At 39.7% G+C, this 16,223-nt stretch overlaps 1 protein-coding gene across 2 annotated transcripts in view; it reads left to right on the top strand.

Annotated features, from left to right (window-relative positions):
- Positions 1-16,223, top strand: part of ESR2 (estrogen receptor 2) — a 60,773-nt gene that overhangs the window by 27,754 nt on the left and 16,796 nt on the right. The window contains exons 6-9 of one of the 2 annotated variants that reach the window (XM_030855201.3): positions 4,088-4,387; positions 7,071-7,209; positions 9,656-9,730; positions 13,008-13,141. In XM_030855201.3, the coding sequence (XP_030711061.2) occupies positions 4,088-4,387; positions 7,071-7,209; positions 9,656-9,730; positions 13,008-13,141 (648 nt within the window). The remainder of the gene's footprint in view (positions 1-4,087; positions 4,388-7,070; positions 7,210-9,655; positions 9,731-13,007; positions 13,142-16,223) is intronic. The other variant, XM_060294890.2, reaches the window with a different exon arrangement.

Below are 16,223 nucleotides of genomic sequence, written 5' to 3'. Positions count from 1 at the left end.
TGGAATCAAAACCTTTTACTTTGTATGGAAATCTGTTTTGTAAACTCCTTATCCTCATATACTCCACAAAAGAGAAATGTGTGATCAGAAAGATACTTTCTTAACCATACATTTTGTCCCATTTTACCCTGGAGGTATAATCGACCTTTAATAATATAATTATAATATTATATATAATGTAAATAATAATAGCACTTTATCTGATTACTAATAAAATGAATTATATTTTAGGCTTTTAATTCTTTTCATGAAAATTTTGATTCAGTTATCCCTAGATGAATAGAGCCCTTTCTTCTACTGCAGTTAGCCAAGGATAAGGGAAATTCAGATAAATTTTCTTGGAAGCAAATAATTTAAATTTGCTCATACCTCCTAACATTTCTTTGTATAAATGTGGACAATTGAATTTCGTGAACAAACACAATGGTGGGAGTATAGAAACTAGGCATTCTGATTTTAACTTTTAGATTTTTTTTAGGGAAGATTCATATAAATGTTGTGCCCATGCTAACAACATCTTGACTTATGTCATTTTTTTTTTGTGGTACGCGGGCCTCTCACTGTTGTGGCCTCTCCCGTTGCGGAGCACAGGCTCTGGACGCGCAGGCTCAGCAGTCATGGCTCACGGGCCTAGCCGCTCTGTGGCATGTGGGATCTTCCCGGACCGGGGCACGAACCCGTGTCCCCTGCATTGGCAGGCGGACTCTCAACCACTGCGCCACCACAGGGAAGCCCGACTTATGTCTTTTTTAATTCCATCTTACATTTTTGTCTTTAAGCAATGAATATTTAGAAATACTTTGTGCTCATAGGACTTTGGAAGTTATATTTTTGTTACTGATTTCTATTTTTATTGTGGTCAGAGAATATGATCTATATGATATCAGTTTTAGTTAAAGTTTTATTAATGACTTGTTATCTGATAATTTTTGCAAATTCCATGAGCTTTTATAGCTCAAGCTTCTTAATTGTGCAGTTCAAATGTTCTATATTCTTTTTCCCCATCTATTTTGTTAGTTTCTGAGAGAAATACAGTAAAACATCCCATTATATTGATATTAGTGTATTTGTCAATTTCTCTTTTTCTTTCAATCACTTTTTGGCATTTTGTTTGTAGGCTGTGTTTTCTTGTTTTTGTTTTGATGTATATGAGCTTAGAATTATTTACTTTCCTTTTATAATCTACTTATGAGACCTTAATAATGATTTTTGCCTTTAAGTTTATTTTGTCTGATATTGATAGTGACTCCAATTTATTTGGTTAATTTTTGCCGTTGTATCTTCTTCTACCCCTTTACTTTCAGTTTTTTTGCATGTTAGATGTATTCCTTATAACCAGTCTATGTCTAGATTAAAAAATATGTCTGATCTCAGAGTTGCTTTTAATTGATTAATTTAGTCTGTTTATGTTTATTGTGATAGTTAGTATTTGGGTTCATTTCTATCATCTTATTTTGTGCTTTTTAAAAAAAATCACATATTTTCTACTTTTTTTCCTTTTTGGAGTTGATCATATTTTCCTGGTTTCTTTTTTTTCTTCTGCCAGTTTGGAAATCATACATTCTGTTTTAATTCTTTTAGTGACACTATTTCTATTTTTAGCATGCATTCCTGATTAATTTTAGAATCAAACCACTCTAATAGATATCTCTCTTCCTAAATAAAAATTTTTCGAATGTTCTAGTCAAAATTATTCCTCTCTCATCTTATATGTTATTGTCTGGTATTTTGGTTCTACCTTGTTTCTGTACCTCGAAAAATTATTATTATTTTATTCAGTGTTTTTCAGATTTACTCACATATTTACCAGTTTAGTTTCTTACCACTGCTTCTTGACTTTCTTTGCTTCCTTCAGGTTCATTTTTCTCCATCCCAAAGAACATAGTATTTATTTCAAAGGGGCTGTGAGTGATATATGTTCCCAATCTTTTAAAACTGAAAATACCTTTAATTTATCCTCACTCTTGAATGATAGGTTAGCTGGGAATATAATTCTGAATTGAAAGCTTCTTTCTTTTTTTTTAAAAAATTTATTTATTTTAAGTAATTTATTTTTGGCTAGTTGGGTCTTTGTTGCTGCGCGTGGGCTTTCTCTAGTTGTGGCGAGCGGGGGCTACTCTTCGTTGTGGTGCCCAGGCTTCTCATTGTGGTGGCTTCTCTTGTTGTGGAGCATGGGCTCTAGGCACATGGGCTTCAGTAGTTGTGGCTAACGGGGTCAGTAGTTGTGGCTCACAGGCATCGGTAGTTGTGGCTCATGGGCTCTAGAGCGCAGGCCCAGTAGTTGTGGCACACGGGCTTAGTTGCTCTGCGGCACGTGGGATCTTCCTGGACTAGGGCTTGAACCCATGTCCCCTGCATTGGCAGGTGGATTCTTAACCACTGAGCCACCAGGGAAGCCTGAAAGCTTCTTTCTTAAAGACATTATCCCATTGTGTTCTGCTATATAAACTTACAGTAACTGAAACGTTTTGGTACCAGCACAGGAATAGAAAAATAGATCTATGAAAAAGTGTAAAAATCTGGAAGAAGATACTTTTATACACAATTATTTATTAAATGACAGGCATTTTATAAAAATCAATGGGAAAAGCTTATTTAATAAATGGTATGTGGAAAGTTGTACATCCATTTGGAAAAACATAACATGAAATATCAATATGACATAATAGAAGCATACATAAAATTTCAAATAGGTTTGAACCACAGAAGTGTTTAAAAAAGATATAGGAGAATATTTGTGTAATCTTTATGTGAAACAAAAAGGCAGATGTGACTATGTACTAAATCTTCTTATGACAGAAGACACCATGAGCAGAGTTAAAAGATATATTAACAGCTAAGACAAATATTGAATACAGCAAAAGTTATCATTCCTATATAAAGAGCCTTTGTAGGTAATTAAGGAGATAAAGAGCAAAAGAAGCAAATACGCAATATACAAGTAAGAGAAAATGAAGGGCAAACATTTTAGTCAACCTTGCTAGTAATTGAAAAAATACAAAGTAAAATGAGACTGTTTAGTCACTTGCCGGATTAGCAAAGATTAAAAATGATTTTTAATGTCCAATGGTGTTATAAGAAAATAGGTAGCCCTTAAAGTATTATTTAGATTATAAATTTTAAAATAGTTTTGAAGGGCAATCTATCAATATGTATCAAAATTTTAAATTTTAATTTAAACGAGCAACTTGGTTCAGCAACTTGACTTCTTTCTGTTTATTATAAGGGAGTAATTGGATACAGGTACAAAGATGCATTTTCATTGTAATGTGTAATATAGTAGCAAAGAAATTGGAACCAACCTAGAGTTCCATCAACAGGAGACACTTTAAGTGGTGCTATACTCATAGAGCAGAATACTATACAGATTTTTTAATTGTTATAAAATGATACATTTTTAATAAAAAAAGAAAAGGGAGGTTATACAATTATATATATACACACATATATACATACACTATGTATGTCCTAAAGTTGTATACAAAATATGGAAAAGTATAAAAGCATTAAAAGAAAACTGACTTTAAGCCAAAATTTGTGATCGTCTATATTTTCCAGATTTTTTCAATTACTTTATTGTTTGAAATAAACTTATTTGTGTTAAGTATGTAAAAAGAATACACAGACACACACACACGCAAAAGAATTTAAGGATGTATTGTTAAAAGTGCATTATTTATAATCAGTTCCTAACTTTTCCTTGTCTTCTTCCTGAAGAAGATTTCTAATTTCATGGTTTGGAAACTGAGGTATACCAGCACTCTTTAAAAGAGAAATGGATTTAGATTTAGAAATGGAATAGATGACCTTGAAGTGGAAACCTAAAGATCATTTGGGCTATTGTCCCTAAAAAGTCATTACTGATTTTGCCAGTACAGTCAGTCACAAATATAATAATCTTTAGTACGTGCCCCACAGGCTCCAGAAATAAAAGTCAGGCTCCTGTTCTAAGGCACATTCTGTGAATAGACTCAGGTCTTCCAGTGATATCACTGCTTCATTTTTACCCTGGCAACTGGGGGAACTTGACTGCTGGGTTGGAGAAGAGATGGGAAAGCAGTGTGTTATCATCTGCTCTCTGCTTTAGGCTCCCGGAGAGAAAGGTGTGGGTACCGCGTAGTTCGAAGGCAGAGAAATTCTGATGAGCAGCTGCACTGCCTGAGCAAAGCCAAGAAAAATGGTGGGCACGTGACCCACGTGAAGGAGCTGCTGCTGAGTGCCCTGAGCCCAGAGCAGCTGGTGCTCACACTCCTCGAGGCCGAGCCGCCCCACGTGCTCGTGAGCCGCCCCAGCACGCCCTTCACCGAGGCCTCCATGATGATGTCCCTGACCAAGCTGGCTGACAAGGAACTGGTACACATGATCGGCTGGGCCAAGAAAATTCCGGGTAGGGCTTTCTGGGTCTTAGCTTTAAATTTGTTTGTGGAAAGGGCCGCCTCTAACATTTATGGGGCAAGAATACAAAATGGAGGTCCACATTGTGTCTTGGGTATTTAGCAGTTTGAGAGCTTGATTTATAACCTTTAAAAGAAATATGTTCTTTCTTCCTATTTTGACATGTATGCCTTTAACACGTCCTGGAAGACCAGGTTCCAGTTTAGAATTCTTGAATTCCTCTGAGTTCTGTACCAGACATGGCAGTGCAGAAAGAGTTGTATATGGTGGACCCCTTCTCTTCCTGACTCCTTGCCTTCTTCTCCCACTCCTGGATCCATCCCACACCACCTTGTACACACACCATTCTACCTGTCCACATCTCCTACAGACACTAGCCTGTTGGCCACGTCTCATGCCTAGATCTGGTCTGGGACGAAGGACCCAGGGAAGAGACCCACCCAGGCTCTGGAAGTGGATATGAGGCCATTTAGGCAGGAAATTCTAGGGTCCTGGGACCTGGAACATGGTCTAAAAAGGAAGGGATCTGGGCTCCACCTTAACCCATCTCTTGGCTGTGGACTTCTCACCTTGGGAGGAGGGGTGGGGCTCAGTATGACCAGTATGAAAGTGAAACGTTTCTCAGATGCTAAATAGGAACTGTAAAATTTTGTTCCAATAGAGAAAGAATCAGTATATATGTGGATAAATAGAGTAAATCAGCTGTAGAAGTAACATGAATCATCAATAAACCTGGAATGCTTTTTAACTTGATAGACTTAAAAATGGGTTTGGTTATTGGTAAATTGTCATTTAGAACATTCATTTTCCATCCTATAATGTGTCCACTTTCCAAGACCAGTTTGTAACATATACTGCATTGTCACCATCTAATTATTATTTGAATTGGTGTTTCTGTGAAAGAATGAATCAAGGATTCTAACATAGAATGACAGCAACCCACCATTCCCCTGGAAGGGCTTCTCCATGTACGTCTATACATTTGTCTAAGAAATGAGGTCTCTCTCCAAGTTCTAAGCCACTAGGGACAATTTCCATGGCCTGGAGGTCAGCAACTGCATTAAGCACATTTTAAAGATTGAGAAGGGGGCATGAAGCTGGGTGACAGAGCAGCTGGGTGTAAGAGCCTCAGGTAATAGTATCCATAGGGGTCATTTGTTTGCTTCTGAGCTTTCTGAGAATTTCCAGGTTTTCCACTTTGGTTTTGATAGTCTAGCATCTTCACCTTTGCCAGAATGCTGTTTTATTCTCAGCTCTTTCCCATAGGAGACAATACTGATGCAATTTCCTCTAGCTTTTGCTCTACGTGTATGCCAAGCCTAGTTTTCAAGATCCCACGTGGAGAGTAGTGGTGAAATTAATTACTCCTGAGAGCTGTGCAGCTTCTTTAAAACCAAACTCTTAAGCTGCATTAGTCCCTCTTCAAGCCTGGTATTTTGGAAAATTTTCAGAAAGCTTAGGCTTTCTGAAGCTGTGGGATTTTTTTCTCCCGTTCTCAGCTAATATAGTCATTGTCTAAACCAAAAAAAATTGGAATATCACCTAGCCTTGGTTTTGCTGAATATCTACAAGTATGAAAAGCTTGATCTCCTTTGGGTAGGCTTATTGTCTATAACTGTGGGTGAGATTGAAACGTGTACACATATCAGGAACTGGAACTGAGTGTAGAATGTGGCTTTGGAAAGGATTTATCCATCTTTCCATTCATTACTCTATTAAATTCTCCTTTGTGCAGATTTGTGTTATAATCGTTCAAAGATTTGAACCATGTGTGTTCTCTGTGCCATAGTTTCCTCATCTGTGAAATGAGGATGATGAGAGATCCTAGCTGTCGGAAATTCTCAGAGATAGGCCTTGTTGCCCCCATTTTTCCTGTAAGAAAACAAAGACTTCATAGGAGATTAAGTAACTAGCTGGGATGAGGCCGAGCAGGGTTCTAAGCAGAATGCATTGCACTCCAAGGCCATTTGTTTATATTTACTATACTTATATTATACTGCCTCCTCTTACGGTGGCTTACGGAGGAAGCACCGGTGATCTCTGCTTCTGAAGTGCTCACCTCCCTTAGGGACCTGTTTCAGTTGTTACCTATCCTCTTCAGCGTACAGTAGCTTAGAGACAGCACACCTACTCAGAAGAATGATTCTAACGCTAGATGTGAAATGTTAAGCAATTGAAGAAACTCAGCTGGAGCTCTGACTTTCTGCAGGGGTTGGCCCTGCTCTCTCTGCAAGCCTCCCATCCGCACCCCCACTCTCCCATCCCCCCACTCCTCCTGGCCCCAGTCATGGGCTGGGCCATATTGGTAGCCCCTCTGACTGGCAGCTGAGCTCTGTCTTTCTCAGTAGTGCAGAGGGATTATTAGGATATAACCAACAAAGGTCAGGGCCAGCTTTCTGTTCTTCCCTAGCATCTGTCTGGGGAGCTGTATAAGCCCAGGTGACAGTCCTTTAGAAATTCTGAATGAAGTACATTTCTCTCTAGAAGGGGTTTGAGACTAGAAAATAGTGAGTACTCACTTTGAGTTCAAGATTTTCTCACTTGTCAGCATTTAGCAATGTCTTTAAAATATTGACTTTCCCCCCCGAGCCCTGTATGATTGCTCTTCTGTTTTTATGGAACGGGGGAGCTGAGGAGGAGGGTGGGGTGTGCTCACGGCCTCTTGCTTTCCCCAGGCTTCGTGGAGCTCAGCCTGTACGACCAAGTGCGGCTCTTGGAGAGCTGCTGGTTGGAGGTGCTCATGGTGGGGCTGATGTGGCGCTCCATCGACCACCCCGGCAAGCTCATCTTTGCTCCAGACCTCGTTCTGGACAGGTGAGAAAAAATACTTTGTGTTTCTTCTCTGACTGGTTTGAGTGAGGCGCTGAGTGAAGTGGGAACAAAGTCCTGGGTTCTGCAATTAAAACCTTACTCCTGAGAGGGCAGGTAAGAGGAGGATAATGTCATGAGTTCCTTCACTGGGTCAAGAACCCAAGAAGGAGAGCATGGGCACAATGATTAAGTGTCTTGTGACTCATTCTTACCTATTCTTTCAGTGTGGCAGCATTCACTGGCCAGACCACAACAGGGGCCTGTGTCCTGCAGGGTATATGGCCACTAAGTATACACGTCAACTTAGATTTTTCTGCACTAAAAAACTCCATTTTCAGGTTATAATTTTAAGCTGTCCTGCTGTTTTTTCCACTGGTAGGGACCCTGTACATCTCCAGCTATTTGGAGAGGTGATGAAATTCTTACAAATCTACCAAGTTTATTTTAACATGCTTTAACTCACTCTAACTACGTGTACTATATAGCATTTTTGGCAATAGCCGTGGAACGAATGGTTATTAAAACCAGATGAAAGTTAACGGAAACTGGGGAACGATAGTGTTAATGTGATAACTTAGTTGCATTTAGTTTTCTTTTAAAGATGGTGCAGAAAAGGAACCAATTTTTAATTGACTTAGGTGAACTGTTCGTGGAGGGAAAGCTGGAATGTACAACACTCAGGCTTTTTAGGAGAAAAGTAGAATGCTTTCTTGGGGTAAATTTGAACAGTTTGAAAATCCCCATGGAAATTGATTTCCACATTCCTTATATTGAAAAAAATGCTAGTGTTGAATATTCAGTCACATTTGACTCTGTGCACAAAGAAGGATGCCTAGTGTTATGAATGGAAAGGATCTGCCCCTTGGCATTGCCTCTTTAGATCATCAGAAGATCCCCATGCACATCTTACTCAGATGAAAAGTAATAGCCCAGGGAATTAGCACCCATTCTGTCTGTTGTCATGGATGACAGCATTGACAACACTGTTCTAAGTAACAGAGGTGTGTTGGTGGAGAACAGGGCCGTTGGGAAGAGCTGGAGCGTGGACTGTGGCTCCACTAGGAGTAAGCCCAGAGGGAGGTTCTGGAAGCCCAGACCCTTCAGTAGCAATCAAAATAGCTAACTTATTGGCTTCCAGGCACCATCTTAAGCACTGATATGTGTTAAGTCATTTCATCTTCACAACAGCCCTTTATGGGTAAGCACCATTATTATCCCTGTCCTTCAGATATGGAAACAGGAGGTAGGTAACTTACCTGCAGTTAGCAAGTGATGCAGCTGGGCACAGGGGCTGGCTGTGAAGTTCACACTCTTACCTACAACAGTACATGCCTCCCAGCGGGATAGAGAACTGGAAGAGGAAAGAGGAGGAGGCCAAAAGGCAAAGTAACTTTCTACTTTATTCTTTTATCTCAGAACAACTCTGTTTCACTCTCTGTGCACCTCAGAAGCCTGCTCCTCCTCATCTCAGGGTACCATGTTGCGAGGCAGGCTGCAAGGCCAAGCACCCAGCTAAGCCATCAGTCTCATTCATTCATTCATTCACTCATTATATTCCACTTGGCATTTAAAGGCACACACACACACAAATATACACACAAAATTCCCTAGAAGTTAGTGCTAGGAAGAAGTTCTATCCTTTGGTGAACCAATAAATTTGCAGACTTTGGGACTGTGTTATTTTATTTTTTGCCTTGATTTCTAAAATTGATGCCACACTTAGTGTTTATTTTCAGTGACTATTTCATTCCTGGTTTTTAGTACAACTAACTTACCTCTTTGTGCGGGTTCTTTAACTCCCATGTGTATATAAATTACTGTAAATTGACACCAATCCCAGATAAATTTTAGGCTTACCTGTTGGTTAAGTAATAGAAGAAAAAAAAAAGTAATTTTTCTTATATGTTATTTTAATAGACTCACATTACTTTATAAATCTTTGGATGTGTTATTTTTTACAACATAGAAATTGAGTATATTTGAGGATGAAAGAGGAGTTCTTAGGAATTGTAAATGCATTCACATTGAACAGGCATTTTTTTGGAGTGCCTACTAGTGGTTATTTTTTGTTGCAGTCCCTACTTGATTTGAGCACTCTGTAAAGTATAGAATTTCAGTTCCGAGACTCTTAGTGCATCTGTTATACAGATAAATACATTTTAATGTAATGGGTATGTTTCTGGAGGAGCTGCTTATTCAAAAATGTTCAAAATGTGACTTATTCCAAAAGTCAGGGATCATGCACCATAAAAGTGTTCTATTGTGAATCTTTTTTGCAACGTGAATAAATAATTTTCACACTACATGAAAATAATTGTCTTTTGGTAGATTGTCCTGTCAGAGTTCCTTTAAGTGGTGGTATGACCATGTAAGCAGTGAATACAATTAAATTAGCCTATTTATTTGTGGAGACTGAGACTATAATTTGTTTCCCTTTATTCTTGTTGAGGCTTCTGCAGCGAGAAAACTTGAACCTACTGAGGATGAGAGGAAAATCCGGGTATCTCAGCTTATTTCTAACAAGGTAGTTCTTTTAGTAATCACTAGAATCCCAATTCATGTGAAGATCTACCACAGAATCTGAACTTCTACTTGCTCAGAAAATCATATATGCTAAGACATTATGTGTCCTTAGCATCAATAGGAAACTGCCAAATGTTATTAAAAAGTCAGAGGAAGTGGATGTTTATGGAGTTCTGTGGACTCACAAGTGTAAATGTACTGAGTTTGCATTCACCTCAGGTATTTGTATATTGAACTTTCTTCAAGAGACTGACAGAATTTTCACTTCTGAATTTGTATTTCCCTTTTGTACTCAGATCATTTCACCTGAGTTCAATATTTAAGTCCTTCCCATGTGCTAAGCTCTCCCAACCCTATTGCCACCCACACAAAGATAGACAAACTGTGGTCTATTAGCCACATGTGTGCTGCCAGCGGATATATATATGCCAGTACAAAACAGTGAACCCCAAAGGGAAGCCCACTCTTTCAACACGTTGTCCTTGGTATCAAACAGAATATTTTTCTTTTATAAAGGGAGTGGTTATCAAATATAAGATAGTCCACATGGAACTATTACTTCTATTTTTATTTAGCACTGGTTTATGGGGAAATGGAGTGTAAAAGTAAATTTCCATGAGTAGTTTGGTTTGATTGATATATTGTTTCAGTATTTTAACATCCAAATCATATACCCACTAGGTTGAATTCAGATCTTTTAAACCTGTCTTAATTTCTTACTCGTAATTCAGTGTCAATCATAGTTACTTACAGAATAAATGAAATAGGTCTCATTGATTGTAAAGTCCTTCCTCACTCTGTTCTGTATAACTCATTTTAAAGTAGAACTCTATTAGGGTGTCCTTTATAAGATATTGTACCTTATTGCCCCTATATTTCTCATTTATTTTCTAGAAATGTATTTGTTTTCTACAGCCTGTGAAGTGAATAAAAATATTATAACCTTGCCACCCCTTGAGTGAGATGGTTGGCTCTCACACCTGCTGGAGAAAGCAATCAGACCTTGCTCTTTACAACTGGTTGAGAAATTCACTTTTTCCATGCGGTACATATGTTCTGATTACTTTGAGCTGCAGCATTTATCAAGGCCTAAGATACCCTGAAATATAAACTCTACCTCCATTAAAAAAAAAAAATTTAGTTATTTATTTTGGCTGCACCGGGTCTTAGTTGCGGCATGCGGACTCTTAGTTGTGGCATGCGGGATCTAGTTCCCCTGACCAGGGATGGAATCCGGGCCCCCTGTCTTACCCACTGGACCACCAGGGAAGTCCCTCTACCTCCATTTTTGAAATATGAATTTACATTTTAAATGGTATGTATTTCGATGAGGAAATGGTGCTAACTTCAGTATTTAGAGATGTGTTTTTAGGCACAGGTGGCAGCTTCTGCAAAATAGGATTGATTTCAAATGAGTCCCCTTATCGTACTACTTGGGGAGGTGTGTGTGTGTGTGTGTGCCTGTGTGTGTGTGTGTGCATGCACACATGTGCCCGTGACCCCACCTCTGAGTCTCACAAAAGAGTAAAGAGCCAAACTATTAAATTGTCAATGCAGGACTTGTTGGATTTTTTGTTTTTGCCCCCAGAGATATTTTAAAACTAGCTTTTCTCAGTATCAGATGTCCTTAAACCCACCAATTACAGTTTCCAATAATTAATTGTCCTAGGCTGAGTGATTTGATGATTGGCTTGAGGGGCATTCAAGTGAATAAGTATTTCTTGTGCCTCTGCTATGTGCAGGGCATGCATGTCCTTACTGGACATTAGCAGCAGGCTGCCTGGGAAAGCCCAGAGCAGGGGAGGTGGGCGGATGGCATATGGAGGGCTGGGCCTTTCCTATAGATTTTGGCACCCTTTGCCCAGGGCTCTGATTCTCCAAAGTGCCCTTTCCCTTAGGAGTGACTTCTAGGGGGCACTGACATTTTATCACTTAACCTGTGCGCTTTCAGGAAGTCTAAACTGGTTTCCAAAGTTACCGCGCTTGTTTGCCAGTGTGCGCAGTTTGCATACTTGTAGCTTTGTGTAGTGAGCTTGCGGGGGTGTGAACGCTGTGGACTTCAGGATCCTGGTAAGCGGGCATCCAAGCATAGCACCAAATAGGAAAGGCTTTAGCAGGATTAGTAGTACCCACTGGTGCCAGTTCATTTGAACTCTACAGAGGCCCTTTCTCCAACTACGACCATCACTGGAAATGTCCTGGCTTGGGGTTGGGAGAAGGAGGAGGGACCAGCCAGTGTTCTTTGAAGATCTCAGGTCCCCTTCAGGGGCTGCTACAGAGACTGAAAATGAAACTTGCAGAAACTCATGGCCACCATAGCTGCCCTTTGCTGTGTACTGCAGGCTTTTAGAAGCAAATGAATGTTTTATGGCGAAATCATTTAACTGCTTGCTTGTCAAGGACTTCCAGTAGCTCTATGACTGATGATAATGGAAGTTGTTTTGGGAGCAGTGAGGTGGAATAATGTGTGTCTGGCTGGAGTGAATTGAAGCTGGTATTTTCTAGGTACAGTTCAAGTAATTTACTTCAAAAGTATGCTTAAACATTCATTTCCGTAAGGAGTGCTCAAAAGAATCTCGATTACATAGTCCAAAGTTTGTCTAAAACTTTTGCTTAAAAATAATCTTTGGCACATCAAAATTACCATGTCTCCATTTCTACCTTCCTTTCCTGATTCTAATCCATCTTCTGTAATTGTGATTTCTTTGTATGTCATATTAGCTTTTCTTCAAACTGCATTTAAATGTCTCTTAGTTTCCCCACCAGTTTCTAGTTGACCACCAGGATGTGAGAGTTAAGCCCTAGATATAAAGTAATATTTCTTCTTGGGATATTTGCTTCTGTAATGTTCAGTCTTTCCTCATTAATACTTCAGAGTTTTTTGATGAGAACATGGACTGTATCATTTTAGTAATATGTGTCATATTGAGGGCTGGTTGGCTGACATAGTTTAGATCAAAAATAATGAACAGAAATGGTATTCCTTTAAGAAAACATTTGGTGAATAGGTAGGAGGAAAATGTACTTCCAGTGCACACTGTTGCCTAAAGAGTATATATTCAAATGTTTGCTTTATGGACTTCTAGGAAATGCCCTGTCTTCCTTATATAAAAATAATTTTAGTAATTTCACATTTCTGGGTGTGGTCTCATTACTATCTTGTTATAGTTAAAGGGTGTACAAGATGAAACTTGAGATTAAAAAGAAAGTACTCCTTATTGCTTTCGATGGTTACCGGAAGCTGTATGTTCCTTACATTTCTAAATGGACTTTTGTAGGGATGAAGGGAAATGTGTAGAAGGAATTCTGGAAATCTTTGACATGCTCCTGGCAACGACTTCAAGGTTTCGCGAGTTAAAACTCCAACACAAAGAATATCTCTGTGTCAAGGCCATGATCCTCCTCAACTCCAGTAAGTAACCACACAGCTGGGCCATGTTTTATGGGGGAGAGATGCTGTTTCTAGAGCTGGCATGGTGTTGAGGAGTACTGAATTTCTTTTTTTTTTTTTTGAATTTCATATTTTATTTGAAAAGGGGAAAATGGCTTTCTTTTGGACTTTTCTGTTTCATTTTATAGGCATTTAAACTGTAGTTAACTTTTGGTAATTTGAATATAAATTATTCGTTGGGTGAATTACTGGTAGTAATTTAAAAAGTAGCTGAAACCACTCTACTGGAAAAGGAAAAAACGAACTTCAAAATGTTTACCTCTCATCCTTTTTTCTTTTTTTGACATTTTAATTTATTTCATTGTGATGTAATTGACATATAACACTATTAGTTTCAGGTATACAACATAAATGATTTGAATTTTTTTATAAATTTATTTTTCTTTCTTTCTTTCTTTATTTTTGGCTGCATTGGGTCTTCGTTGCTGCATGAGAGCTTTCTCTAGTTGCAGCGAGCGAGGGCTACTCTTTGTTGTGGTGCGCGGCTTCTCATTGTGGTGGCTTCCCTTGCCGCGGAGCACGGGCTCTAGGCACGCAGGCTTCAGTTGTTGTGGCAAATGGGCTCCAGTAGTTGTGGCTCGCGGGTTCTAGAGCGCAGGCTCAGTCGTTGTGGTGCACAGGCTTAGTTGCTCCGTGGCATGTGGGATCTTTGCAGACCAGGGCTTGAACCTGTGTCCCCTGCGTTGGCAGGTGGACTCTTAACCACTGCGCCACCAGGGAAGTCCCAGATGATTTGAATTTTGTGTATATTGAGAAATGATCACAATAAGTCAACACCCATCACCAACATAGTTAACAAAACTTTTTTCTTGTGATGAGAACTTTTAAGATCTGCTTTCTTAGCAACTTTCAAATATGCAATACAGCATTATTAACTGTCGTCACCATGCTGTACATTATATCCCCATGACTGATGTATTTTATAACTGGACTTTCAGCCCCTTTTCAGTGTTTATACGGACCTTTTACATGGTTAACATGCATTTATATTTACTATTTTGGGTTCTGCTTTTACAAGTTCATTTATTCATTCATTTCATTCATTCATTCACTAAAGATGTTGAGGATATATGTATTCCTGCCCTCCCATGGCTCATAGAGAGAGAGAGAACAAATTCGCTAAAAAGAATGATCTCAGTGCTATCACAAAGTGTGTACAGAGCACTGAGTACTCTGGGAAGACAGGAGAAGTGCTGAAGTGGTTGCAGAAGGGAACGATGTTTGGGTGTTGCATGAGTTGATGGGCAGGTGGGAGGGGTAGGCAGGGAAGAATGAAAGGACGGGGGTAAGCCAGGAGCTGCAAGTCATGCCGTGGAAGAGCAGGGGGAGGTGGACAAGGTTGTAAAATGCAGTGTTGAAGATTACTGAGTGTAACTCCTGTTGAGAATTGTTGCCTGGGGCATTGAGCAGCCCTAGAAGAGGGTCAGGCAGGGAAGTATCATGGACAGATAGGCATTCTTTTTTTTATTTTTGCGGTACACGGGCCTCTCACTGTTGTGGCCTCTCCTGTTGCGGAGCACAGGCTCCGGACGCGCAGGCTCAGTGGCCATGGCTCACGGGCCCAGCCGCTCCGCGGCATGTGGGATCTTCCCGGATCGGGGCACGAACCCGTGTCCCCTGCATTGGCAGGCGGACTCTCAACCACTGCACCACCAGGGAAGCCCCAGATAGGCATTCTTGAAAGGTCACTCTGGCTTCCGTGCGGAGGACTGACGGGAGAGGGGAGAGACTGAGGCAAGGGGCCTAACAGGAGTTATTAGGAACAATGAGAGCCAGAACTAAGTTGGTGTGGAGGGGCCTGGGAGGAAGGGACCTGACTTGAGGGAAATATATGGGTTAGAGGTGGGAAATGAGGAACGCATCTAAGATGTATGTATGTTGTAGCTTTGCTGTTTTTTTCTTATTATATAAATAATACCTGGTTATTGTAAACATTCAAACAAAAGAAAAACATACAAAGAAGAAAATAAAAATCACTAGGAATCCCCCCTCTCCGCCCTAGATAACCACCATATCTTCGGTGACTGTTCTTTAACAGCTCTTGATAGAGAGATAGAGATAGATATGTACACATATGCTCATATATAAAATTTTACATAAACAGCATAGCATCTTGTATTAAAAGTTATGGAAACTTTGAAGGAGGCTTGCTTTGATCCCATTTTTTCTTGATCCTTCCACCCAGACACCAAGTAGCTAATCTTAACAACCAGAGGGTAGCCTTGATACCTTCTTCCATCCTCTAATAATCATTTAAAATAATACCTCACCTCCAGTATATACACAGACCTTTTCTCCCCCATTTAAAAAACTTGGGACACTACATACAAACACTTCTTTGCATCTTGCTTTTTTCCTTTTCAGAATGCTGTGAAATCCCTTCAGGACAGTGAGGAGAGATCTAACTCAGTCTTTGAAGCAAGGGCATTGTCTACATCGTTCAGCCTTTTCTCTATTGATGGGCCTTTGTTTAATATACGTTTTCTATTTTTTTACCATTATAAACATTGCTACAATTAATAGAGCCGTATGATTTTGCACACGTTTCTAAGTTTCTGTGTAGTTTTCATCCTGTTCCGCTTGCCGTCTACCTGATGGTATTCAATCCAGCTGCTGTACCAGGTATTGATTGCTTTGCTTAGCTGTTTACTCTTGTTGGGCCTTTAGGTTATTGTTTTTTGGTTTTTTTTTCTTTCTTTCTCAAATAATATGTATGTCCAGGTTTTAATTCTCAAGTGATGACTTACAGACTTCATTTGGGCCATGTATGGGGCTTTATTGCCTAGATTTTATCCAATTTTAGAGCATAGTGTTTGAAACAGCAGAAATCTGTGAGGTGGTATTATGCTACTTTAGTTTAAATCAGACTAAGCAGCAGTTCCTGAAGCCAAAACACAATGCAGAACCTGTGGCCACATGGGTCGCAGGCTGTCTCCTGATGTGGGAGCAGCTGACCTCTCCCCCTCCAGCCTATATTCATTTCCTCTCTAATAGGTGCTCTTGGGCATTGGCACTGGTTTTGATGAAAGGGAAACACATAGAG

The sequence above is a fragment of the Globicephala melas genome, chromosome 2 (assembly GCF_963455315.2).
Source record: "Globicephala melas chromosome 2, mGloMel1.2, whole genome shotgun sequence".
In the NCBI taxonomy this organism is placed as follows: Eukaryota; Metazoa; Chordata; class Mammalia; order Artiodactyla; family Delphinidae; genus Globicephala; species Globicephala melas.
The sequence above is the reverse complement of the archived record's forward strand: the minus strand, read 5'-3'. Positions and strand labels throughout refer to the sequence as shown.